At 38.7% G+C, this 27,680-nt stretch overlaps 1 protein-coding gene across 11 annotated transcripts; it reads left to right on the top strand.

Moving 5' to 3' along the window:
* Window positions 1–27,287, top strand: STON1 (stonin 1). Of its 11 annotated transcripts, XR_015743144.1 has the most exons (7): window positions 1–390; window positions 15,989–17,933; window positions 19,520–19,722; window positions 20,811–22,084; window positions 24,727–24,931; window positions 25,038–25,077; window positions 25,366–25,799. XR_015743144.1 is itself a non-coding variant. In XM_026696005.2 (5 exons), exons 3-5 carry the CDS (start codon window positions 16,040–16,042, stop codon window positions 20,883–20,885), a joined length of 2,172 nt encoding a protein of 723 aa, XP_026551790.1. In that variant the 5' UTR covers window positions 1–187; window positions 327–390; window positions 15,989–16,039; the 3' UTR covers window positions 20,886–22,213. The 11 variants fall into 11 exon arrangements, 2 of the variants coding, with proteins under 2 accessions (XP_026551790.1, XP_087787095.1); XR_015743147.1 differs by lacking the exons at window positions 25,038–25,077; window positions 25,366–25,799 and adding an exon at window positions 26,091–27,287 and having other exon boundaries at window positions 24,727–24,866; XR_015743145.1 differs by lacking the exons at window positions 25,038–25,077; window positions 25,366–25,799 and adding an exon at window positions 26,091–27,287.
* Window positions 27,288–27,680: the final 393 nt, after the last annotated feature.

Here is a 27,680-nt window from a genome sequence, read left to right as displayed (position 1 = left end):
CGCAGGGAATGGAGACCCAAACATGCCAGGCGGGGTTTAGCTGGTACCCTCCTCTTCGCCCAGGCTGGCCTCCCTCCACGTCGATTAAAGATGCCCCGCGGGAGTTAGCGGAACGCGGGAGGCTCGCCTTTGCCTGGGAGCAGCGAGGCTCGATCGTCAGTTGCGAAGCGCGGGCAGGCGAAGGCAGGTTGGCCGGAGGGGAGGTCGGCAGGCGCGGGAGCCCTTGTGGTGCCCGAGGGTTGTCGGAGCTTGGGACCGGGCCAGCTGGTGAGGAGGCAGCTTCTGATTTCTCCCTCCTCTTCCTTTTTCCTTCTTTTCGCCGGCAGAAGTTCTCCCACTTTCCGGCCGGCACCCGATTTGCGGAGCTCAGAGGGTTCAACACTCAGGCCGGTAAGAAGGGGGCGCAGGACGCCCCGTTTGTGTGTGTGTCTATATGGGCGAGCTGAATTGGGAGAGAAAGAGGCAACTAACTGGGCAAACCCGAGGGCGGGGCTCCCTCAAGGTAGTGTTGTTGGTTTTGGGGGGGAAGTTTTGTTGAAAATTAGGAGAAACCTGTTTCTTGTGCTTTGAGCCCAGGATTATATTTCCCCTTTTCGTCTGTATCGGAGATCTTGGTGGCCTCTTGATCCAGAAATTGCGGCAGCCACGTTCGTGCTGAAGGACCGCGGGACCAGCCCAGCAAAGCCCACTTCAAAGAGGACGCGCGGAGGGGTCCTCCAGGCTAACTCCGTAGAAACTGCTCTGTGCTGCTACAAAGTGGCCTTTTCCTCTGGGCTTGGTCGCACCGGATTCCTTTGGAAAAATGCCTGTTAACTTAAAGTCAAGAGTTTTCCAGCATGCTTCCGCGGGAATTCTGGGAGTTGAAGTCCACGCATCTTAAAGCTGAGAAGTTGGAAAATAGTAACTTAAATCCTTCTTGCTTCAGGATGTACATCTTATTCTCTCTGTTAACCAGAACGGTCAAATATGACCCTTTGTAATGGGAGAGATAAGTGCAACTTTAACTAATTATTTCTCTGTAAATGACCAGCTTGTTTACTTCTTGCCTTTCCTAATTTCTAGTTCCTGAACATTCTTATTTTCAGTAAAATCTAGAACAGTACTACTCTTAGTTATTCACCAACTCTGCTGTGGCCCTAATATTGGCAGAATTTCATCCTAAGAGCTAAAAGATAATACTGTAGCTGAAGCAGTTTACACAATGTGTGTTTTGAAGAACAGTTCCATAAGACTGACATTCTGGTCAGTTGGGGTTTGAAAAGTGTAGTCCAGAACATCTGGAGGACATCTTGTTGCCTTCTGAATTTTTGTTTCCATGCTTCAGTCCAGAAAGATAAAATGCCTGTGGTCCAAAATTAACATTTATCAATGCCACTAGAACATGAAAAATTAAACCCTGATCCTATTTATTAAACTCGTAGGTAATGGAAAATTCTGAAAACGTTTTAGTGGCACTAACATAAAATAATTGCCCTAAGGGCATGGCTTTCACAAAATGGCTGCCATGGGGATATAGCTATTCACAAAAAGGAACTGGACCAGCCTACAATTTATATAGTTCTGTAAAATGCATACAGCATTCCTGGTCTTTATTTTTTCAATAGAAAAATGCTTGTACATCAAATACTGAATGTTTACAATGAGTGCCTTTTGTTTTCTATTTTTTTTGTTTAAAAAGATGATACTTTGAAGAATTTAAATATAATTTGACCTGGTATCTAGGAATTTTTTTAAAATATTAGCAAAACATATTTCTAATCCAAGAATGTCTTCAAAAAATCAAATTGTTTTTCTTTGAGATTTGCTTAGGATCTGTTCACTGAGACACATTATTTCTGTTATAGGTAACTGTAGCAATGTACTTTATTTGCAGAATATACCACTTCGGAAAGGCAAAAAGAAACCCCCAATATCCTTCTGTGATAAACAGCTTTAAAAATATTTCTGATTCCTAACCTCATCAATTAGTACAGAAATGCCCAGATGTCATCCCTGCAGAGAATTTCTGAATCAGTGCTATATGGTGATAATATGCACTTATATATCTGCACCGTGGGCTGGGCAGTTGATATTGTTGCAGTGCGTCCCAGTGCCTGGAAGTTGTGAAGGTCTGGATGGGGAAGGATTGACTCTGGCTCAACCCTGGCAAGATGCAATAGCCTGTTTTTGGCTTCTCATGGCTTGCTGATGTGTAATGTTATACTGTAGATGGGGAAACGATACTGGACTTGAAGGGTTGGACAATTTGGGAGATCTCCTACAGACATGATGACTTGTCAAGGACCATGCAAGAGTAGTCTTTGCATAGATTCATCTTGCCCGCCAATTGTCCCTTTTTCTGGACTTGCTCATGGTCACTCATGCCTTCGTCACTTGGCTGACTATTGTAGCATGCTGTCCATGGGGCTGCCATTGAAGACCACCTTGAAATTAGCAATTGGCTCAGAATTGCAGTATTGCTGCTTATTGTCTTTAAAGTTCTACATGACCTGGTGCCAGGTTATTTGAAAAATTCCCTGAGGGTATCTGCTTGTCTCACCAGTTCAAAAGGAGCAGTCATGCTCCAGGTCCCATTCCACAGTTTTTGCCATCTAGTGGGACCTGGCAGTCTTTGCTCTGTGGAATTCTTCCCCTTATGATCTGGCATCCACTCACACTCTTGATTTTCTAGAAAGCTATAAAAACCTGGATCTTCCCCCAAGTACTCAGACAGGGTGAGTTGGTGCCTGAAGTTGCTAGTGTTGGCTATATTCAGAGGTGGTATTCAGCAGCTTCTGACCAGTTCTGGAGAACCAGTAGTGGAAATTTTGAGTAGTTCGGAGAACCGGCAAATACAACCTCTGACTGGAGATTTTACAGTATCCTTCCCATGCCACGCCCACCAAGCCATGCCCACAGAACTGGTAGTTAAAAAAATTTGAATCCTACCACTGGCTATATTGATGGGAATTGGTTGTGATGCCAGGTTTCTGTTCTTATTGTTTTCTGCTTTTATCTTTCTTTGATGCTTGTGGATGTGTGTGTGTAGTTTCTGAGAAAGTTGTCTCACTAGTCTTTCAAATAAAATTTATTCCTTTAGGCATTGATAGATTCAAAGGTCGATAGGATATTTGAAATACTGATGGATTTCAAGAGGAAAACCTCTTTCTCAGTTTATCTTTTAACTTTGCTTGTTGTATTTTTGATTTAGATCAGATGGGGAACCATGCTGGCTCAGGATTCTGGGAGTTAAAGTCCATAAGTCATAAATGGGCCCTAATTCCCCATCTCTAATCTAGATGAAAGGGGAATAATCTGGGTAATTAAAGAGAATACACTCATTAGGTTGCAAAGAGCTGACTATTTCATAAGAAACAATTATTTTGTGGGGAGGGGAAAGGGGACCCAATAATACAGTAGTAGAAAACAACATAAAATGTATTGGGAAATAAAATTTTGCAAAAATAGATTTACATCCTGCCTCAAATGTAAGAGGTACAATCTGTTCCCTCCAATATTTAATAGCTAGAAATATGTTATCACTGTACATTCCATTTATCAACCATAATAGGAGGGACTTCTTTTGAAGAATTCTGGGCTGGTGGAACAAGGTAAGACATTTGTGGGAGTAGGTTTTGTTGCAGCATTAAATATACCATGAATAATCTTATAGTGAAACAAATGCAGATCCAACTAGAGTAAATCAATTCAATTTTAATTGAAATCTTGCACTGTTCTTGATTACATTATGAATTGAATGATATCCTAGGTTTATTTTTTTTTTCTAAATGTGACTTTTATAACTTGTAGTATGCAAACTTTTAAATTTAGTTTTATTCTGTCTCACAGAAAATGGTAACACAGTGTTGGGCTGGGCTGGTGAAGAAACAATTCTGTGGATACACAAAGCCAATTTCTGATTATCAAGTTACAAATCTTGGGCCTAACTTCTCAACTGGAATAAATAACCAAACCACAATGTAATGGATGCCATTGCAAAGTTTTGCAGGAACATAGTGGCTATGCTGCAGAAAAAAAGAGGTTCTGGAAATTTTATGTTCTTCAAATGCATTATAATAGGCTTGATAGCTTAAATATTAGTTAATTCTTGATACAATAACAATGGAGAATGTTTTACTAATGAGGAAAGGACAAAGACTTGGCATGAACGTTTTTTGGTTTTTTTTGCAATTTGCTGAAATTGAAAGTGCCAGCATTTTCTATTGCCAGACGTGATTTCTTGTGTTAATACAGTCAGAAGGGTTGGAAAATATGACTGTATTTTGCTGCGGTTCAACATTCCTACTCAGTTGCCAATTTCCTTGTTTTTAAATCAGCTTTATTATTAGGTACTGCTTGGATTTTTGAACTACAGTACTGATATTTATTTCTGCTTTTCAATGTTTGTGGCAGCTTTTTCCCAAATGCTTATTATAGCTTTGCTATCTGACAAATACATGATGTTTTTCATCCCACCATGCCTTGAAGTGGTGCTTGGCAAAACTTTGGGATGGCTGGCAACTTATATTTTCTTCCCAGTACTTATTATGCAAGAATCTGGGCAAAAACCACAAAAGAGCCAAGAAAAAGCAAATTCATATAACTTTTGCCAATGTAAACTGCATAGACGTGTAATATCTAAAAAAGAGTTTTGGACTACCCTTGAGATTCATTAATATTTCATTTTAAAAGTTTTAGAGAAATGTGTGTAGGAAATATCATTTAAATTGTAATTTTGAAAAAGGGAAGTGTCTGGTTTCTGAAAAGATGGTAAATTCAGGCACACTTAAATGTCTATGGAGATTCTCAGTCATCCAGGTCGTGGTTGTCCCAAAGGTCCTTTTTCAAGAGGCAATTGGACTTTCTGTTTTTTCTTTGAAGACATTTCGTTTCTCATCCAAGAAGCTTCTTCAGCTTGAGGCAGGCACAATTAGTTTGCCCTTGTCAGAAGCTCAGTGTCATGTGACTGTAGGAGGCTGCAAATAGCCATAAATATGATTGTGTTACCAAGCATCTGATGTTTAACCATGTGACTATAGGGGTGAGTGACCATTAGAACTTTAAATCTGTGTTGTAAGTAGCCCCAAGGTAGGTCCATAATTTCAAACAGTTGCTAAGTGACCAGTCATAAATCGATGACTATTCATACATTGCTTTTTATGGGTTCCTGTAGCTCTCACAAGTTGTAGATGAGGCAAGAACTAGGCAGATATATTTTCATAAATAATCCTCAAGAATGTTTATAGATTATAATGATGATGATGCTATCTGTTCAATCATATCTGATTGTCAGTGATTCTATGGACCAACTCTTTCCACATTTTCTGAATTTGTACAGTTTCTTTTAGTTGTTTTCTGCTCTAGCAGTTGGCTTTGATGGTGTCTAACCAGCATGTTTTTTTTGATAGCCTTATTTCCTTTTACCATTGACCATTCTGGGCATAACTGCCTTTTCTAGTGACTTTCAGTGGATGATATGGATGAAATAAGTAAGGCGGGATTTTGTGATTCTCCCTTCTAGCAATATGTCTGGCTTTATATGCTCTAGTATTTGGTTGTTTGTCATCTTTGCTGTCCAAGGAATGCATAGGAATCTTCTTCAATACCACGACTTGAACAAATCAACATTTCCCCTGTCCAGTTTTTTCATTGTCCTGCTTTTGCAATTATGGAGACTAATGGGGAACACAATAGTGTGCACTAATCTGCATTTAGTTGCCAGACTCATGTCCTTGCTTTTCCCTACTAAATCTATGCTTATTGCTGATTTGATATCATAGATACTTTCTGGATGCCTTACATGGATTTCATTTATTGCCTTGATCAATGCATGATCCTAGGAAAATGAATTCTTGCACACATTTGATCTCTTTATCATTAATTTTTATTTTGACATTTCCATTCCTTGCAGTGGTCATGAATTTGATCTTGATGTTCAAAAAGAGGCCAGCTTTCTTGCTTTTTTAAAAAAATAATCAAATGTTTCAGACCTACTTTGTTTTCTGAGAGGAAAGTTTGTCATCAGCAGGTCGACTGTTGCTGATGTTTCTTCCTCCAGTCCTTAATCCATTTTTTGATTCTTCAGTTTCCTCTTGACCACTTCAGCATATAGGTTAAATAAGAAAGCTAAAAAACATGCAACCTTTCCATACCTCTTTATCTTGAGCTAGTCAGTGTCACCATATGGTGTTTACACAGTGGCTTCCTGATTTTTGCACAGTGACTGCATCAGCCTGACCAGATATGTTGGCACTCCCAGCACTTCTAGTGCACTCCAAAGCTTGTCATGACTGACAAAATTAAAGGATTTCTTGTAGCCAACAGACTTCAATAGATGTAGATATTCTTTTGATATTGAGATTTGCAGTATGATCACAAGTGACACGATCCCTTCTGAAGTCAGTTTGAAAATGTTCATAAAATGTTTGCTTGTAATTTTATATTATATTACACTAATATAATTATATAATTATATAATCACACACACATTATTATACAAATATAATATAGTATACCGTATTAAGAAAATGCTTTTGGAAATGAGGATAAAATCTAAGGCAAGTTCTCTGGATTTATGGACCCTCTGTTTTTCCCCATTTCAGTGTTTGAATTAGGCACCAAAAAAAACGCAAGCTATTTGCTAGTATTGTGCAATTTAAGCAATTATGCAACTATGCAAGTAGTCCTCAATTTACAACAGTTCATTTAGTGACTGTTCAAAGTTGCAACGGTGCTGAAAAAAGTGACTCACCATTTTTCACACATATGACCATTGCAGCATCCCTATGGTCATTCGGATGCTTGATAACTGACTCATATTTATAACTGTTGCAGCATCCTGGAGTCATGTGATCTCCTTTTGCACCCTTCTGACAAGCAGAGTCAATGGGGAAACCAATTCACCTAACAACTGTGTCACAAATTTAAGAACTGCTGTGATTCATTTTACAAATGTTGTAAAATGGAACAAACTCACTTAACAAATTTCTCACTTAACAACATAAATTTTTGGCTCAATTGTGGTCATATGTTGAGGACTACCTCTATTTATTTTGTCTAATACGTTCTACAGTTCTTATTATAGCTGAGATTCTATATCTCGGCTGCTTTTTGTATTTAATTTCTTTTTGTATGTGTTTAAATTGTTTTTATAATTTTTAGCTACCCAAAGTCACTGTGTTGAAATGTGTGGCTATAAAAATGAATAAAGAAATAAAAATAAACTTCATAAATAGAGGGATAAAGTTTTGGAAAATTTTGTTGGGTTTTGAAACTCTCCTCCTCAAAACATTAACTTGGTTTTTAATATTTGCTAACTTTGTTTAAATATCTCAGACATTACCCATTTAATTGCAGTGCCATCATTAAATTAGTATTGTTAAAACTGAGGTTGGGCCCTCATTTATATTTAAACAATACTGGAGTAACATGGCTACCTCTTCCTATTGTTTTTTCCTAACTAACGCTATACATGTATAATGCTTACATACTGTACAAATTTTCAAGAAAATTACTTTAAATTAGGGATTTATTAAATTTATATGCTGGCCCATCTCCAGCAACTCTGCATGGTTTATGGATTGAATTAGTTGAGTTGAAAAAATTAAATCACATCTTCTAGTACCATGGATTTTTGGATCTCAGGATCTCTGTGATTGCTTTTAACTAATTATTTATTCAATTTCTACAAGCATTATGTTTAAAAATGATGGAGAAAATATTCTATATCACATCTTGTTTGGCTTCTGTGGTCCTGATTTTTTTAACCTATTTCTATTCTTCAGAAGGATTTATTAATATATCTGTTGTTACAAAAATATCAAATAATGTATATGGATGGATTTTCTTTTAAAGTAAAAAACAGTGTTATTTGAAATCAAGACACTCTAATGATGGTAATCAGTTACTTGAGAATAACAATATTTATAAAGTGAGAAAAACTGGAAATGTGTGCATTGTTTGGGAAATTGAGTCAAAGAGATTCCTGGTATGTTTCTACTTTAAGAAATGTTTTTGTCTTTTTTCAATTTTTTTTGAAAAATATGGCATTAGTTCTCTGTATAAATAGTTGTGGTAAGGAAAAAAAATAAAAATAGTTTGTCAGCCATTGCATAGTGCAGAAGTTGAACTTAAGTAATATTTGGAATGTAAATCAGACTAACAGGAAATTCCAAGCTGACTGGCATTTCATTCTTACTTAATACATGCATGTAAACGTCCAGTCTTTTTCATATAATAACAGAAAAGAATTCTGTTCCTCTGAATCTTGAGCGTTTGGAACAAAGCAAACTGTTGCTAAAAAAAATCTGTATCAGATTTGCGTATACAATTGGCTAACTTCAATCCCCAATACTGTTAAAGATCGAATAATGAGAGGCTAGACCAGAGCATTAACACGGAATGGCTTTATTCAACAGAATAAAGGGCTGTCGCGTCTGCAAGCTAACAAGCAGACATGCTCAGTGAACAGCAGCTGGCTCAGCCTTGCAGCCGGCTTTTATAGCCGGTTGTCGAAGGGAGCCAGCCAATGGGAGCTGCAAACGCCCCCGCAATAGGAACGGACCTGGTTGGAAACCTTGGTTAGTCTTAAGGACATAACACCCCTTCCCCCCAGATGCGAACATGTATAGTCTTTCAGATACGCTGGCGGTCTGTGTTGGCGCCCAGAGCGACGGGGCCCCGGTGAGTCACAGTGTGGCACAGAGTTCGGGGAACCTGGACTGGCTGGGATTGTTGGGCAGTCAGGTTCTGGAAACCGGATGGGCTCCAGTGCAAGGTCTCTGCCATCGGGTTGGATCGCCTCTAAGTCTCTGTCCCCCAACCCGGAGGCTTCGTTGGTCGGCGGTGAAGGGAAGTCTGGTGGGCAGACTCGGTCTGCTGCTCGCTCCCTCAGTTCGGGTGGTGGCGACAGGTTTCTCTGAAGATCGCCGCTTGGGTTCTGGGATGGTGGTTGGAGATTCACCGGAGTCCTTGAATCTGCGTTGGTGAGAATGCTGCGACGCCGCCTTATCTGGTCCAGGTGTCTGCGCCAAACGCGTCCGTCTTCCAATTGGACCCGATAAGATCTCGGACCAGTGACGGCAATGATCTTCCCTGGTACCCACAATGGATCTCCGGTGTAGTTCCTGGTGAACACTGGGTCCTGCAAAACAAAATCCCTGACCAAACTGTCAGAACCTAGGGGGGCATCAGGGCAGTAGTGGGGGTGTAGCCTGTCTAACACAGTTCTGAGGCGTCTACCCATTAGGAGTTCTGCTGGTGATTTGTTTGTGACCGTACAGGGAGTCGTGTGTTGGCTTAGAAGGAAACGGGAGAGTCTCGAATGCCAGTCTTCCTGGTTGAACCTGGCTAACGCCTCTTTCGTTGACCTAACGGCTCTCTCCGCCAGCCCGTTGCTGGCAGGGTGAAAAGGAGCCGTGAGGATGTGCCTGATACCCAGGTTGGTGACGTACCTGCTGAATTCTGCCGACGCAAATTGTGGTCCATTGTCCGACACCAGGGTATCTGGTAGGCCGTGTGTCACGAATAGACGGGTCAGGGCTTTGGCAACCGCCTGGGTGGTCGTGGGTAGGAGGGTCACATCGATCCATTTTGAATACGAATCCACGACCACCAAGAAAGTCTTGCCGTGCATTGGTCCGGCCAAGTCAATATGCAGCTGTGACCAAGGTGCGTTGGCGCTTTCCCACTTAGTGGGTGTGGTGATTGGCGGTGATGGTCTGGATTCCTGGCAGGGGCGACAAGAGCTTACCTACTTGACGATCTCGTCGTCCATGCTGGGCCACCAGACGTAGCTACGAGCCAACGCTTTCATCCGGACGATGCCCGGGTGGCCCTCGTGCAGTGCTCTTAGGATGGCTGTTCGCAGCGTGGTTGGGATGACAACTCTGGTACCCCACAGCAGGCAACCCTGTAAACTAGAAAGCTCCTGTTGGCGAGTCTTAAAAGGAGTGAATTCGGTTGCAAAGTTAGTGACCAGCCACCCCCTCCTTACCCAGTCCAGGACCTGGGCGATTGTTCTGTCCTTCCTGGAGTGAGAGGCGATGTCGCTAGCAGTGACAGGTAGGTTGGGTTTGCTAATGTCGAAAATGGCATGGACCGGGGCGGGGTCCTCAATGGGCGCAGGCAGAGGGCAGCGGCTGAGGGCGTCGGCATGGCTAAGATTTTTTCCCGGGCGGTGGACGAGTTTGTAGGAGTATGCCGCCAGGAACAAAGTCCATCTCGTCATCCTGGGTGATAGTACTTGGGGGGTTTGTTTGTCCCTGGACAAAAGTCCCAGAAGTGGTTTATGATCTGTGACGAGTTCGAAATTGTGGCCAAAAAGGAATTCGTGAAATTTTTTTACCGCAGCAACTGTGGCTAGGGCCTCCTTATCAATTTGACTGTAATTACGCTCTGTAGATGAAAAGGTTCTGGAAAAGAAAGCGATTGGTGCCTCGGGCAGTCTGTGGCTTAAGACAGCTCCAATCCCAAAAGGGGATGCATCTGCGGCCAAGACTAAAGGGAGGCGTTGGTCAAATTGTATCAAGACTGCGTCAGAGGTAAGCAGAGATTTGACAGCTTTGAAAGCATAATCTTCTTTCGGTCCCCAGTGCCATGGTGCCTTGTTGTCTAGAAGTCTGTGCAAGGGTTCAGCTACTGTGGCTTTGTGGGGTAGGAATGACGTGTAGAAATTTAATAAGCCCAAGAAGGCTTGTAGCTCTGATTTTGTAGACGGAGTGGGAGCCTCGTGTATAGCTTTGACTTTCGATTCCAGTGGGTGGATGCCAGAGGCGTCTATTCTATACCCCAGAAAGGCCACCTGCTTAGTGGCAATGGCACACTTCTCCCTTTTTAGTTTGAGGCCATGCTGCCTGAACCTGTCTAATACCGCTCTGACTCTTTGGAATAGTTGGGGTCTGTCCCTGGCTGAGACCAATATGTCATCGAAATACGGTACCACGCCAGGGAGGCCCTGGAGAATTCGTTCCATTAGTGACTGGAAGATACCTGGGGCGACACTAACGCCAAATTGGAGATGCTTGCACCTGAATGCCCCCCTGTGAGTCACGATAGTTTGTAGATCGGCTGTTTGACTGTCAACAGGGAACTGCTGATATGCTTGTGACATATCCAATTTGGCGAAAATGGTGCCAGGTTCGAATGTGTGAAGTAGGTGCTGAATGACCGGAACTGGGTAAGCGCTAACCTGTAGGTAGCAGTTAATTGTGGTCTTATAGTCTGAACAAATTCTTAGACTGCCATCTTTTTTGAGAGGTGTGACAATAGGGGTCTCCCATTTAGCAAAATCCGTGGGTTCAATTACCCCTTGCTTGAGTAATTTGTCTAGCTCCGCGTCCAGCTTAGGGCGTATAGCAAAGGGTACTCTCCGTGGCTTTAAATGGACGGGAACTGCTTGGGGGTCTACAGAGAAGGAAATGGGTGTGCCATTGTAACAGCCTAATTCACTGCTAAATACATCAGCGTAGTCAGAAAATATGGAGTCGATATCAGAAGCTGAGACAGCATGGATACCCATTATACTAAGGCCGATATAGGGGAACCAATCCAACCCCAAAAGACTAGGGAGGGTACCGTCAACAACCACTAAAGGCAAATGGCCTTTGAAGGTTTTGAATTTAACGAGAAACTTGCCTTTTCCGAGTACTGGGATGTTCTTCCCTTGGTAATCCCTCAAGGTGAGATGGCACTTTTGAAGTTGGTTCTTTGATAGGCTGGGTTGGATTTTCTTGAGCGTGCCCCACGAGATGATTGAGAGCGCTGACCCCGTGTCCACTTCCATGCGGCAAGGTTTACCTTCTAAATGGATAGAAAGTGTGATTTTATTAGTGGTATGAAAAGTGTGGTTAGCTTGATAGCAAGTGTAACAGCTTTCTACTTGCCTTTGGGGCCTAGGAGGAGAATAAAAAGATGACCTTTGTGGAGTGCTGTGTGTTGCTTGACAGGCCCTGGCGATATGGCCTTTCTTGTGGCAGTTGTTGCAGGTAGCGTTTCTGAACCTGCAAGTTGTCTGTGAGTGGGAACCTCCGCAGGATAGGCACAAAAGAATGTGCTTGGGTGCATTGCTGTTATCCTGCCTTGCCCCTACCTGTGGCTGCCTCGATGGCTTGAGACGGTGAACATCCGAGTGTTCGGTAGGGTCGTCCTCACTCACCACCTCCTCGGAGTGAACGGTGGTAGCACTGGGTTTGGGTATGGTGCCCTGGATCTCAGCGGCTGCCTGGAATGCTAGCTCTGCTGCTAAGGCTTCCTCAACGGCTTGGGAGAGATTGAGGTCTTTTCTGGCCAGCAAGCGCCTCTGGAGTCTCAAATCCCTGACCCCGCAGACGAGTTGGTCAAGCAACATGTCATCTAAGTAATTTTTGAACTCACAGTGGAGAGCTGCTGTCCTCAGGGCGGCCATGTATTGATTGATGGACTCCCCCTCAGCTTGTTTCCTCATTCGAAAAGCGAAGCGCCTCGCTATCTGAGATGGCTTAGGGGAGTAATGATTAGAAAGTGTTTCCAGCAGCTCTGCCCATGGAACGCTCTTGATTTCTCGAGGTGCAAAAAGGGCTGTTGCGGTATCGAAGACTGCAGCCCCGCAGTAGCTGAGGAAATATGATTTTATCCGGTGTTCCGCCGCATCAGCCAGACCGATGGCATCAATATAGTGATTGAAGCGGTTTCTGTAAGAGTCCCACTTCTCTTCGTTCGGCTTAAAAGGCGGGAATGCTGGGTTAGTGTTCATAATGGTGCCTCAGTCTTGGGTAGACTGATCTCTCTCTCTGGGTATACGTGGCCCAATATGCGCTATCGTGAGCGTAGACGGCTGTGGCTACAGCGTCTCACCAAGCTCAATGACTTCAGCTCTTGAATTAATGCTCTTGTGAGCATTAGAGGCTATTGCTGTAATGCCGTGACTATCAGCAATTTGAATCTCGCGCTCCCGGAGAGCGTTGGTGGATGCAATTGACAGAGATTCAAATTTCGCGCTCTTTTTCCGAGCGGGGCGGCTGTAGCTTTCAGCGCCTGACTTTCGCTCTCTGTAGCTTTCACGCTCTTTTCCGAGCGGGGCGGCTGTAGCTTTCAGCGCCTGACTTTCGCTCTCTGTAGCTTCCTGCACGAGCGGCTACAGATGCTTCACTTTCACTTAACCAACTAGCGAACTGACCGAGCTCTCTGCTACGCGGCTGCGGTTCAGTTGCCGATCGTGACTTTCAGCTCAATTGAATGCTTCTGGTTAGCCGATCCCACCTTCGTCGCCAGTGTTAAAGATCGAATAATGAGAGGCTAGACCAGAGCATTAACACGGAATGGCTTTATTCAACAGAATAAAGGGCTGTCGCGTCTGCAAGCTAACAAGCAGACATGCTCAGTGAACAGCAGCTGGCTCAGCCTTGCAGCCGGCTTTTATAGCCGGTTGTCGAAGGGAGCCAGCCAATGGGAGCTGCAAACGCCCCCGCAATAGGAACGGACCTGGTTGGAAACCTTGGTTAGTCTTAAGGACATAACAAGTACTATATTTCTAATTGAAAGATAGGGAATACAGTTTAGATAGCCATTGTACAGATAGTCCTTGACTTATGACTACAATTGAGCCCAAAGTTTATGTTTCTGAAACATTTGTGAGTTTTACCACATTTTATGACCTTTCTTACAACATTTGTTAAATGAATTATCGCATTGTTAAGTTAGTAATATGGTTAAGTGAACATGGATTTCCCCATTGACTTTGCTTGTCAGAAGGTCGCAAAAGGTGATCATGTGATCCCAGGACACTGCAACCATCGTAAGTATGAACCAGTTACCAAGCAGCAGAACCTGAGGATGTTGGCAACAGTTGTAAGTATGAAAAATGGCCAAAAGTCACTTTTTGTAGTGTGGTTGTAACTTCAAATGGACACTAAATGAATGGTTGTAAGTGTTGTGGTTTGCCGGCAGCAGATGCGGACAGCTGAGGTCTCAGACAGTGAGGACTCAGATGAGGGGCCTTCGGGTGATGTAGGAATGGGCCAGGACTATCAGAGAATGGAGTGCTGCCTTCAGAGCTTGTGGAGGCTGGCAGCACTGATGCAGAGGACCCGGAGGAGCTGTTCGAAGGAAAGAATAGCTGTAGCAGCATGGGTAACTCAGGAGTTAGGCTGCAAGCTGATGGCCCCATCCTTAAGGGATAAAAGCCAGCCCTCAGAGGTGGGATTCTTTGCAGGAAGCAAAGAAGTTCTTGCATTTAAAGTCTTGTGGAAGTACGGACTATCCTGGTTTGTGTTTGGAGACTTGTGATAAAATCATCCTATCAAATATACTTTTGCTTTGCTAATGGCTGAAATAAAATGAAAATTCAGATTATCAATTTCATAGTAAACAAAGCAAAATGTTTTATTACAATCTACATAAAGTAGAAACTTATTTACAGCAAACCAGAAAACAAATAACAATGTACTGCAATTAAAAATAGCAAGAAACTGGTATACTGGAAACTGTTTAATAGAATATTCAGCCATTAAAAAGTAAGATTACACTTATGTGCATAATTAGAGCGAATTCTTAAAAGTAATAGTATGCAGAGGAGCAGGACTTAAATATTCACAATAAACATATGAATATGAGCTATCATGCACCCTTTTCTATTTATATCCTGTTTAAAATATTCAGTAATATTTTCACAACTTATTTGTTTCTCTTATTGTAAATTTGAATTCTATAGTCTTCAAAAAATGGAAAGTTTGCATTAGTTGACAACAAGTGTTATGGTAATTATGTTTATGAACTATATTTTCAGACGTGTGTGCAAAAGATCAACGAATTGGAGTTTATTGGACTTATTCAAATCAGGAATTTTTTACAATTGTAACAGCGGCATGCTAATTTACATCTAAGTAAAATATTATTGTATTTTCATTGTTTCATTCTTATGACCAAGTGCTGTATCACTGTTATAAGTCTTGCTTCCTTCTTGAGGCAATATTCCAATATAAAGAAGATAATTATTTTTTCTTTTTATATTTATAAGCTTCTCTAGGAAATGTATATGTGTATAAACTATACTGTATTTTTACAATCCATATATAATTCATGTCTATAAGCAACTTTTAATAAGTGGCAAATAACATCATATCTTCAATCAGTGGTGGGATTCAATTTTTTTTACTACCAGTTCTGTGGGTGTGGCTTGGTGGGCGTGGCATGGGAAGGATACTATAAAATCTCCATTCCCTCCCCACCCCACTAACCTGCTTTCCAGCTACATTCTCCTGTGCAGGGCAACAAAAGAAGACCCAGCTGATCAGCTGGGACTAGGGAGGCAGAGAATAAATGAGGGCAGGGCCAGTCAGAGGTGGTATTTGCCGGTTCTCTGAACTACTCAAAATTTCCGCTGCCGGCTCTCCAGAACTGGTCAGAACCTGCTGAATACCACCTCTGTCTTCAATCCTTGGAATAATTGGGCCATACATGTTTTCTTTTAGCAGTAAGAAGAGCTGCAAGAAACCAATTCTGTTGTCTGGCTCTCAATTTTCATGTTTTTTTTTTAAAAAAATATCTTAAATCAAATTATATTATCAAATGTATATTCTTACTTTTTCCCAGAACATAAAACGTTTAGGATAATTGAAAAATGTAACTTTTAATGCAGCACTATTCATCTCCAAAACCATTATGATTTACTGTTTCTTTTCCATACAAATGCAATAGGATAATTAAGTCTGATTTTGTTGTTCCTTTTGAATAAGCCATAATCAGAGATATATTGAAAATATTGATTTAACTTTTTTAAATGTTTATAAAAGTAGATGTTTAAGAGAATTTAGATAAAATGGGGATCTCCAGTTCCTTTATCCAGTCTTTAGCAATTGCATACTGAATGGATTTATTGATAAAAGGTATTTTTAAACACACACTATGGATTTTTTTGTCTGATGGTATTAAGTGTTCATTTCTAATAATTCACGTCTCTGAACCTGAAAATTACAGATTGAAATAAAAATATCAGTATTTTTTTACTCATTTATTTCCTTTTTCTTTTTAACAGATGAATTACAAATGAAACTTTTACTCAGTTTTTCCAGATTTCAACAGCAAGATGTTTACTGCAAATACTGCAAACTGGGTTACTTTTGAAGATGAATCCCAGTCTCCTCAGAGGTCAAGAGAAAATGATAACGTTTGCAGACCAAATGGGCTTAAACTCACACTACCTAAAATGCAAGATTTTTCAAACCAATTGTCCTCCATCACCTGTACTTCTCTCTCATCTCCTAAAAGTGATTACTTCTATAGCCCTGATCCCCCCAGTAATTCTCCACTCTGTACACCCACCAGAGACTATCCCGTCAGTCCTTGCTTTCTTAAATCGGGAACTCATTTTCTTAGTCCTATTCCAGAATTGTCATCCAATGTTAATCATCTCCCACTGATTGAACCACCTTCTCAAAAACTGACTGGAATATCTCAGCCTGTGCACATTTCAGAGTTCTCCACTCTGAAACCAATACATGGTGCACAAGTTATGCATCAGGAAAACTCAAAGAAATTGGAAAATTCCTTAGACTCTCAAGCCTTTTTTCAGAATGTTTCAAGTGAGTCTGCTTTCTCCAATCCATTTTGGTCAGAAGATTCATCTACTGGGTCTTTGTCCAGCTTTCATATACATGAAAAAGAGTCAGATTTTGAAAGAGATTGTTCTTTTAAAGGGAAGAAAAGCTGGCCAGATCAGAAAAGCTTAAACCAGGGTTCATTCAATTATATATGTGAGAGGCTTGAACACTTGAAAACAGAAACTTCAAACAATGAAAGAACTTTGAGACCCATTCCATGTATATGCACTAGAGATGGCCTTTCTTCATTTATTCCAAGCAGTCTCTTTAGCAGTCAGAGAAAAGATGGCTGGCCTTTCATGCTGAGGATTCCTGAAAAGAAAAATATGATGTCATCAAGGCAGTGGGGTCCTATTTACCTTAGAATTTTACCAGGAGGAATCCTACAAATGTATTATGAAAAAGGTCTTGAAAAACCTTTCAAAGAATTCCAGCTGCATCCATTTTGCAGGCTTTCAGAACCAAAGTTAGAGAACTGCAGTATCTCTGGGAAAATTCATACGGTAAAAATTGAATATGTGACATATATAGAGAAGAAGAAGTACCCTAAAACTGAAGTGGTTCATGAAGCAGAGATCGAACAGATGCTGAAATTAGGAACAACTGATTACGGTGACTTCACTGACTTCCTAATGATAGTTGAGGAAGAGTTAATGAAGCTTCCTGCTATTTCAAAATCAAAGAGACACTATGAAGAACAAGAAATGATCTTGGAAATAGTGGATAATTTTTGGGGGACAATTAGTAAAGCAGAAGACAGATTAACTGAAACTGCTGTCATAACTCATATTTATTCATTAAATTTTTTGAATGGCAATTCTGAATGCTTTATGACACTAAATGACTTGGAGCTTCAAAAGAGGAATGAACATTATTTTGAGTCAGACAATAAGAAAAAATTGATCAAAATTAACAACTATCACTTTCATCAATGTGTGAAGAAACAAGAATTTGAGCAATCAAGAATAATTAAATTTACACCACCAGATGGCTGTAGAGTAGAACTAATGCGTTATAGGACACAATATAATGGATCAGATCTTCCATTTTCTATCAAAGCCTTGTTAGTTGTTCAAGGAGCTTATGTTGAACTGCAGGCTTTCATAAACGTGTCTTCAGCATATTCATACCCTACAAAACACTGTGAGAATATAATGGTTCACTTTCCTGTTCCCTCACAATGGAACAAAACTCTTTGGACTATGAACCTCCAAAGACAGAGATCCCTGAAAGCAAAAATGAACAGAAGAACTTGCCTTGGCTCTTTAAATGAGCTTGAATCTGACTCCATTATTCATGTCTCAGTTGGAACAGCCAAGTATGAAAGTGCTTATAGAGCTATTGTGTGGAAAATTGACAGACTACCAGATAAAAACGCAAGTAAATAATTTTTATAAAATTAGTTTATATAAATGTTGAAAGATAATTGAATTGAATTATTTCTGTAGTTTGTTAATACGACAGAAATAAGATATTAGTGGCAGAATTAATGGTCCAGTAAATAAAATAGATGATATAGTGGAAGACCATGCCTATTTCATTCTGGCTAGCATATTTCCATTACTTTTTTTAAAAATAAAAAACTTAAAATTGTTTCTCATTACTATTAGTATGACAATATATAGTAGGTACCATTTTAGTGCAAGTAGGGCTATGTTTTGAATGTATATAACTGCTTCTGCTTGTTTAATCTCAAATTCTGAACTATTCTATTCACCTATGCAAAATATAAAACCTGCCAGTTCACAACTTTGTATATTTAATAACACCAATGTTGATTGACAAACTTGTTTTATACATTTCTTTTTAAAGGGCCCTAGAGTTACATTAGAATTTGTCCTTTGGGGAAATCTTTTACTGTATTTATATCACTCTGCTAAACAAATAATTCCCTCAACACTGTTCAACTATTACAAAGTCTACACTACTATTACTGTTAATCTTCTCATCACTCCTTATCACCCATCCCCTCCCACTTGTGACTGTATGACTGTAACTTTGTCGCTTGCATCCTTATGATCTATATTGACTGTTTCCTAGTATGATTTGATTGCTTATTGTACCCTATGACTATCATTAAGTATTGTACCTTTTGATTCTTGACGAATGTATCTTTTATGTATACTGAGAATGTTTGCACCAAGACAAATTCCTTGTGCGTCCAGCCACACTTGACCAATAAAGAATTCTATTCTATATTCTATTCTATTTTAAGAGTTCGATCCAAGTACACTTCTCCCCATAGCAGTTACATGAATAATTTCTAAATACAGTGGCTAAATATACATTAGCCTTGAAAAACAAAAATATAGAATAGAATAGAATAACAGGTTCCTCTAGAAAATATATATTGAGGTAGCTATATAAATTTGAAATATTATCAGATAGCTACATTACTGTATGTCTTCAATATATGCAAAAGAATTAATAGTTTTATGTTTAGCTTAATGCAGTGGTGGGATTCAAAATTTTTTACTACCGGTTCTGTGGGCATGGCTTAGCGGGAGTGGCAGGGGATGGAAACTGTAAAATCTCCAGTCAGAGGTGGTATTTGCTGATTTTCCGAACTGCTCAAAATTTCTACTACCGGTTCTCCAGAACTGGTCAGAACCTGCTGAATACCACCTCTGGTAAGATGGCAAGTAGTAGTTCATACTTTGATATCAAGTATTTGGTATGCTGGGCTCTTCTGTGTTTGTTATGATTGCCCCAAAAAGTTGAATTCTATTTGCTAGTGTTATATTATGTTTTGGCTAAAAATGGTACGGATCCAATTTTAAGACTGGAGCAAATATTCCTGTGGACTTCCATTTAGTGGCCCTTTATTATTGTTGTTTCCTGTCAAATTACTTAACTATCCCATTGCATTACCCAGTCCTTCCAAAAACTTGAATAGCTTGATTGTTCTCTAAGCTAGCTGTCTTTGTAGATTGTTCCTATAATATTTCCCCTTCTTTCCTTCCAAGATCCAGATCATCTGCATAGTTTGTCTTTCAAACTAGAACTTGGCTCAGATCAAGAAATCCCTTCTGACTGGTGCCCTTTTGCTGTGGTGCAGTTTGTTGTGTCTGACGCATGTGCCTCAGGAACTGAAGTGAAATCATGGGGAATCGATAGGGATGTACAGCCTCAGAAACATGTGATTCAGAAAGCATGTTATAATTGCCAGGTAATGTCTTTCTGCTCCTGCTTAACCAAATGTCAACCCACAATTACCATAATCATATTTAAATTTATTTCACTGTATGTCTTTTGCTAAGGCTTGCATCTGATGATGTAACTACTATTCTGTGGAACCTTATCCAGCACTAGCATAATGCTTGCATTTGGATAACATGTAAAATGTAGCTTTAGTTGTCAGTGCATCCTGTTATAATCAACTGCCTTATTTTTCCAGCTGCACAAATCTTTCTGGGGTTGTCTCTGTCTTAAAACTTCCCATATCATCTACCAGAGCAACTGCTTATCACATGATCTGCCCACAACTTTTTATTATTTCAGCCAAAAAATAAATAAACGTGAAACAAGTCATGATTTAAGACTTGCCTCTCTGCTTACTGCAGGTCATGACCGAGGCAAGACAATATGTTTTAAACAAGATAGTGGTAACCATTGTAGATTCATATAGAATGGCATGAAACAGCCAGTTGGCATGATCATGCACATAGACTAATATAAGTTTTGCTTTATTCGTGCCTTTAAATTTTAAATTACTAAAGGACGATAGCAAGCAAAGAGGTCTATTCTTCTGAACAAGCCTCAAAACACTTGTTCTCTCTATATCATGGCAGAAAAGATTGTGTCAGTGGGCTCATTCAACTAACACAACCCGTCTATAGCTCAGAAAACCCCATTTTTATTTTTCTGTAAGTTTTAGATTTAGTAATATTGTTCTGTGACTGCTTTCAAAACTCATTAATTTTTATCCTAAATACTTACTTTATTATACTTATTTATAATATGGGCTATCTATTGATTGTGTAAAACAAGTGAAGTGGACCATGCAAATTTCTGCTGGTGTTACACTGGATGGATGCTACTATTTATATTTTGAATGAAATGGGATAATGGTCTTAAGTCAGTATCACAGCAACATGTTTTCTTTTATTCTATATATTTATCCCGTGTTCTCTTAATGTTCAATTTATATTTTATTTCAATAAAAAGACCAACTGTTTCTTAAAACACAATTAGATAGGAATGTCACTAATAATATAAGCATTTCTTAATCCCATTTCTTTTGCTTTCATACTACAGGTTGAAATTGAGAAGAAATGGATTAGACTTGAGGGAGAAGATCCCAATAAGAGTGGAGATTGTGACATACAGTAGAAGAGACAAGTAATTTGGATTCTTTTTGAGGTTGTGAGAACTATTTTAATGTAAGCAGGATAATTTAAATGCAGTAAAGCAATGGATTTCATTATATAATTTTCAAATTGTCATATAAAAAGTTTAGGTACATAATTGTCAGTTTGCTTTCCAAACATTTAATATATTAACTATAACATTATAAAGGCAATACTATAAGTTGGTTCTGTTTCAGAGTTTGTGGGGAAACAAACTGAACAAGTTATAGCTTGCAACTCCCTAAGGCAGACTTACCTTTTCCTGAGGTAATACAACTATGCACTGCAACTGCCATGTAATTGGTGGGAAAATATATTTGGGTTAACAAACTGCAGTAAATTGTACTTGTACTTTTGTATATTCCTAAACAACCTTCTGCCTTTCAACCCAAAGAACCTACTATATTGAAAATAACCATATTTTATATGACTTCAAAGTCAGCTGATCACAAATCATTTTCATGTTAGCATCCAAATGTTTCAACTTTTGATGTTGTCTAGAATCATAAAACATACATAAAATCTGTCTGTATAATTTTGTTTAATCTTCCAACTTTCACTAAAAAATGCAGGCCCAACTATATTTATTGGTGGATTCAGTGGTGAACTTAGAGATTTTACTGTAAATTGAACCTTTTACAGTGTAAGTACTTCAATATGTTCTTTTGCTACTTAAAAGTACATGTGTGGGAAATTATTTACTAGAATATAACATAGATATTTTTAGGGTAGTGCTACTGGCAAAAATAAAGGGCTAATCTGTTGCTTCCTTCCAAAGTTGTTAATGTAGGGGAAGCACTGCAATAATTTGAACTGTTCCTTTCCTTTGGGCTTTTGGTGAAAATTGTTTTGCTTTGTAATATTTTGCCATTGGGTTTTTTTTGAATCTCCAACAAGAACATATGTCAGATTGGAAAAAAAGTCATTTGTTTTTCATAAAAGCTGAAGAACAAGGTCTTATGAATATGAACATGAAAAGCAAAATGTTCTTTTGTGCTACCAGATGAGCTAGAATTTATTTAAGGAGTGTGGAATGGATTGCACTTGGCTTTATGAGAAAACAGCTATAACTAATACAATCAGCTTACCCTTTGGGCTATTTTGAACTTATTTTTAAATTTTATTATTTAGACATATTTGACACATTTGGGAAGAGGACTCATCACTGTTTTCAATCTTGAGGTATATTACTGAATATTTGGGAAATCAGTTTTAATTTATATTGCTTGCATTCTGATTAATTTTAACTGTTCCACGTTATTTTTGTTTCATGTAACTCTTTTTGGAATAAAACTGTAACAGCACATTTCATTTCACACATGTTTATTCTTGCTGCAGATACTAAATACAGGGAATATAAACAAGTAAGATTCAAATTTTACAAGACTCAAAAGAAGGGGGTGAATTTGAATTATCAAGTGAGCTGTTCATTGTGGATAACAGAACAGATAAAATCCTTAAACAGCAGATTTAAGGATTTACAATTGTAGTAGGAACTGATTTAGTCAATAGATTTCATAGATATTTATGGTGTGAAGAAACAAGAGAAGTATGTGAAAGAGCATATAAGGCAAAGTTTGTTAAAAATATAGAATCATCTAAAAATAAGGATATGTCTGGTAATTTCACCATTAGCATAATTGTCAGATGCCTTTAATTTTGAAGACAACTACAGCAAGAAGGATTTAATCACATATACTAATATGTTGTACTCAGACTTGGAAAACAGACCAAACCCATAGTAAGAACTGTTCTGTGAAGGTAAACATTCACCATGGTTGATTGCTGGAAAAATAAAAACTGATCTCAAGAAAGGAGGGATCTTGAGAAAAAGGGCAGAATGTAGAATACTTTAACATAATCAAGACATTCTATTAGGGGATATATTCTTATTGAAATATGACATGGAGGCAAAACAAATTAAAAATTATATGATAAAGTGGATGCAAATTTCAAAGAAATAATCACAATAGAATAATAAGTTTATGGGGAAAAATCAATAACATTTACTCTAAGCTATGATTTGGAGGAAAATTGGTATGGTGTACTTCATCAATGGTTGCCAAGTTCAAAAGAAATTATACAATCACAAATATTGGAAATGCTACAACAAAGAAAGAACATTTTATCTATGCATTTAGTCATGCTAATTCAAAAGTATTGGAAGGAAATGCACCAAAATATTCAGACATTTTTTGTGAGTGTGTGTGTGTGTGTATACACTTTTCTGTAGGAAAATCCATTTACGCCAGTGTGGTTTTTCTGCTGTGGGAGGAATAATCCTTTTAAAATGTATATATGTATTATTTATGTAATAAAATGACATAAAATTAGTATGTACACAATTTAAATATACATAGAGTATTTCTGACACTGAATATGAATGGATAGAGCAGAGAAATGTCTTTTAGCTCTAATACTTGTACCATTTAGATTTTTTGGTGAAAGGGAATTATGCTGTATCTTTTAAAGTAAGAACACACTATTAATAACAAAAGCAACACTTTTTATGTAAATGGGTATGCACAGATCTAATTCTGTTTTTCCACAGTGCAGAAAAGTATTCTTGGGGTTGTTCTCCCCATTGTATTCTGAATTGCACCTAATACACTTATTGGAGAAGAAAGCTTTCTTCTGTTCCTCTTCTGCCTGACTATGGTGGCCAGAGCAGCTCTACTATCTAGTACTGTATGTGAGAGGAGGAGAACAGAATGAAAGGAATTTAGTCTATCTTGATTCTTGGATGCCCCAGAAGATCACTCCAGAAGGGTCTGTGAGACTTGTACAATATAAGGCCCAAGGGGAAGGTCCTTCCATATGAGTGCTCCCCTCCATTTCTGAGGGAGTAATCTACTGCAGACCCAGTGGACTACACCTAAGGAACATGTAGTTCATGCACGGATCTTGTTTCCATATATCATTTCAGGGAACTGAGCCATTAGTGAAGAAAGAGCCTTATTTGGGCAGACAATCATCATATCAAATTTTGCAGTTGAATTACATGAATAAGGCTATCTGGGCTTGATTCATGCTCTTTGCAGCTCCTTGTAAGAGGGGAGGTTTCCTCAGTCATGGATATCCCACTGTTGTCTTCACTTCTTTGCTCCCTTCACAGTCACTGACTGTCTATCACTTATAAAAACACTAGGGCTGGAAAAACAATCTTGGCTGATGACCATTCAAATAAGAGAACAGGGCTCAAGGAGACCCCTTTCTACATTGATTTCTTTGCTGAAGGTCTCTTAGCAGTCTTCCCACTTCCAGGCTGCTCTGAGACCTCATAGTCACCTTTATCCTCAGAAAAAGGTAAAAGAAAACTTAGTCAATGAGACTGGCTGTCACCCCATTGTATACTTGCACAGTGTATAGAAACTTCTGGCTGAAATAAAATATTGATTCCAATTTAAAGCTGCAGTACATTTGAGGTCATTCAACAAGACAAGTTATTCTATGATACATTATTTGAGGAAATTTAAGTGGAAACCAAAGACAAGGAAAAGGCCTTACCAGTTGTCCTGGGATTTCAAATGCTTCAAGAGCTTCTTCTCATGTATCTGTTCAGCTGTTAAACCTGTTCCCAGATCTCAAGAGAACAAGATCATTTTGGGATGAATCAACCAAGACATCAGCCTCAGGTCAAATCTTTCCATAGCTTTTTCCACAAAGGAGGTAAAAATATTAAAGGATTCTAAATTATTCATGTGGGAGATAACTTACACTGTAGATACACATCAGATTTTGGAATCAAATAATAAATGTATGTGTTCTCAGAGGTGCATAATAGATTATGTTCAAATTCTTCATTATTTTGTATCAACTCTCAGGCCTTGCTGCTCACAGAAGAATGGTTTGATGCTGAAAGTATTATCAACATTTGAGCAATAGGTGTGATACAGTTTGGTACTTGCTGAATATTCTTTATAGTTAAAAGGACTTACTGAAGAACTATTCTACATGTGAAAAGGTAAACTAGTGTATACTACTGCAAGTTCTGTATAGAATAAGTCATGCATCAACTTCCCTGAATGGGTGAGAATACCTGCGTGTTCCACAACTAATTATCACAGGAAATTACTCAGAATTTATTGTAAGATGGCTCACTTCCAACACTTAGTCCTCCCTCTCAATTTTCTAGCTTCTTCAGGAAACCAAATGAGTTCCTCCTGAGCTTAACGGTGAGAAAGAATGATCTCTGATATCTCTGGTCTACAAATTTTGGGAAATTATCAGCCTCTGAGATAAAATGTATTAATTTTACGTATTTTGATTATATGAATGAGAAAGCAGGTTAAAGTTTTCAAAATATTTCACAATAAAGATATATACACAGGTGAGTATATTTGCCTGCAAGGGTGGGAGGTGTCCAATGATCATGATGCCTCATAACTTCTCGGCAAAGTATGGTAGAACAATGAAAATGGTGCCACAAAGAAGTGTATAAATTTTTCTTTTTATCTCCCCAGGGATGATCCTGCTGCAGTTCACAAGAGAAAAGCCAAAAGGGGCACTTTAGATACCGAATAAAGATGGAATCTTGAAGTTTAATCTGATCTTAGAGCTTGTCAGTTTTTCATGCAAAAACTGACTTTGATTAGTGTGGCACCATTCTCATTGCTATATCACATTTTGCAGAAAAAATATGGAGAATCCCCCTCGTCATTATGAATTATTTTGATGCAATTTTGACCTGAAACTGTATCTTAGAAACCAGAGCCAATTAATACTCAGGACTTAATTTTCATTTATTAGTGACCCAATTCTGGTAAAATTAAGCTAATTTCCAAGGCTTTTTCCTTGCAGACCAGTGAATTTGGACAACCTCTTAATACAATAATTTCTAATTGGGAAACACCATACTTTTGTCCAACCTCAATAAATATTAAAATATAGCATTGTACCATTTTCTACATATGGGGTTCATTTTTTAAAAGGTATGGTTTGTATACTTATATATGCTGATCAGTATGTGTTCATCTCAGTGCTACTGTCCAAATTATTTGACAGGGATTGATAATCAGGACCGATAGGTTTCTTGGACAAAGTTTTACCTTTGAAATCTGCAGTGGACTTATTACCATACTAACCATATCTTGTTCAGAAATTTTTCCAAATTTTAAAGAGTTTCTTCTCTGGAGACCTATGCCAATATTCAAGGAAGGCAAACCAAAATGCTATTCTTATGTTCTAGAGACAACAGATGGAAGGAATTTCAAGATCTGGAAAGCAGATTGCAATAACAAGATGATTCAGAGCCTCTTATCTTTCTGGGAGTTCAAATACAGTACATATTTTGAAAAACAGTGATTGGTCAAGCTATCATTAGCCTTTTTCAAAATCAGCACATTCTCAACTTGATAATTGCATGACTTGCAGTAACCGTGATGCTTCAAAATAGGACAAAACCTTATTTTTCCATGAAACAAGCATCCTTCCAGCATAAGCCAAGTTCTCCTTTTGCCACTTAAAACCATTCAAGGCCTCACAACAGGCTGAGTTGAATAAACCTGTAAGTAGAAAAAAGGTTCCTTCCTTGGAGAATATTTTTTTTGTCAAACATCTTGGCTTGCCTGTTACCAGTTTGTCTTTTACTTCAAAAAAAAAAAAAATTGTTGACATTTTACTTTTGTTTTCCCACTGAAGACATGGAAACAGCAGGTGTTTTATATTACCTGATGACATGGAGATTTGTTGTACATAATCCTACTGAACCCTCTGATTACCCAGGTGCTATCTACAGCAGTATTGGAAGAAACAAAATTCCTTTGGTGGTAGCATATGACTTTGTGGGCCCTTGTTTAAGATCTGAAACAGCTATCAATTAGTTCACTGCTGGGTCTTTCTATGGCTCTGAACATTTTTTTCAAAGAGGTGTTTTCAAGATTTAGAAATGAATTGGTTATAGCTTACCATGTTAAAATATGAAGAAAAGGAAATCTCAATATCTTTGGTTTCCTAAATCTAGTCTATTAACTGCATATATAAAACAGGATGCTGCATTTTTAGTGTTATGATTGGACAAGAGTTTTGGATCCCACACATCTCAAAGACATGTTTTTAATACTGTTTACCAAATCATTATTTTTGTCCTGTATAGCTTTATCTGACTTTAAACTTCCATGTGGATATTCTCTAAGCTCTTCCCTTTTGTGGCTTCTGATTTTATCCAGAGGAGTATTAGAGCTGACATTAGCAACTTGGTCAGCATGCGAGGAGTTCTAGAGCTTGAATCTAGATTCAGGGATGTTCTTTCTTTTGAAACAAAAATCATTTCCATATGAATCAGGAAGTGACATTTTTAAACCTTCTTTGAGCGTAGAAGAGGAGTGAGTTAATCAGAATCTGTGATACACATTGAAATCCTACCTGATTAAAATCCTGGACATCATATTTTCTGCTCATTTTGTTTTTGTAGTCATGTTGAAAAATAATACAATATTACAATCCCATCAAACAATAATCAGAAGTGGTAGTGGCAGCAAAAGTGTCAATTTAATTTCTTAATAAGGTAAACATTGATATATAACCCATACCTAGAAGAGCTCTTAGGGTTCTTCATAATTTTTAACAGTGGAAGGGATCCTGAGAGGAAAAAGTAAAATAAAACTCACTTTCTCTATTCCATGAGAAAGAGGCTGTTATGAAACTGATAAGCTCCCACTACTAATTAGGAAAACTGCATTTTCAAAATAGAAAACAGTCTTTCATTTTTCCACCCATGAAAAAGCAATGCAGAATGAGTGCACCGTGTGTCAGAGTTTCTCTTTTCCTCCTGTGCTGT

The sequence above is a fragment of the Pseudonaja textilis genome, chromosome 1, assembly GCF_049901715.1.
Source record: "Pseudonaja textilis isolate UNSWEBS1 chromosome 1, rPseTex1.2, whole genome shotgun sequence".
In the NCBI taxonomy this organism is placed as follows: domain Eukaryota; kingdom Metazoa; phylum Chordata; class Lepidosauria; order Squamata; family Elapidae; genus Pseudonaja; species Pseudonaja textilis.
Note: the sequence above shows the minus strand (reverse complement) of the source record. Positions and strands in the feature narration are given on the sequence as shown.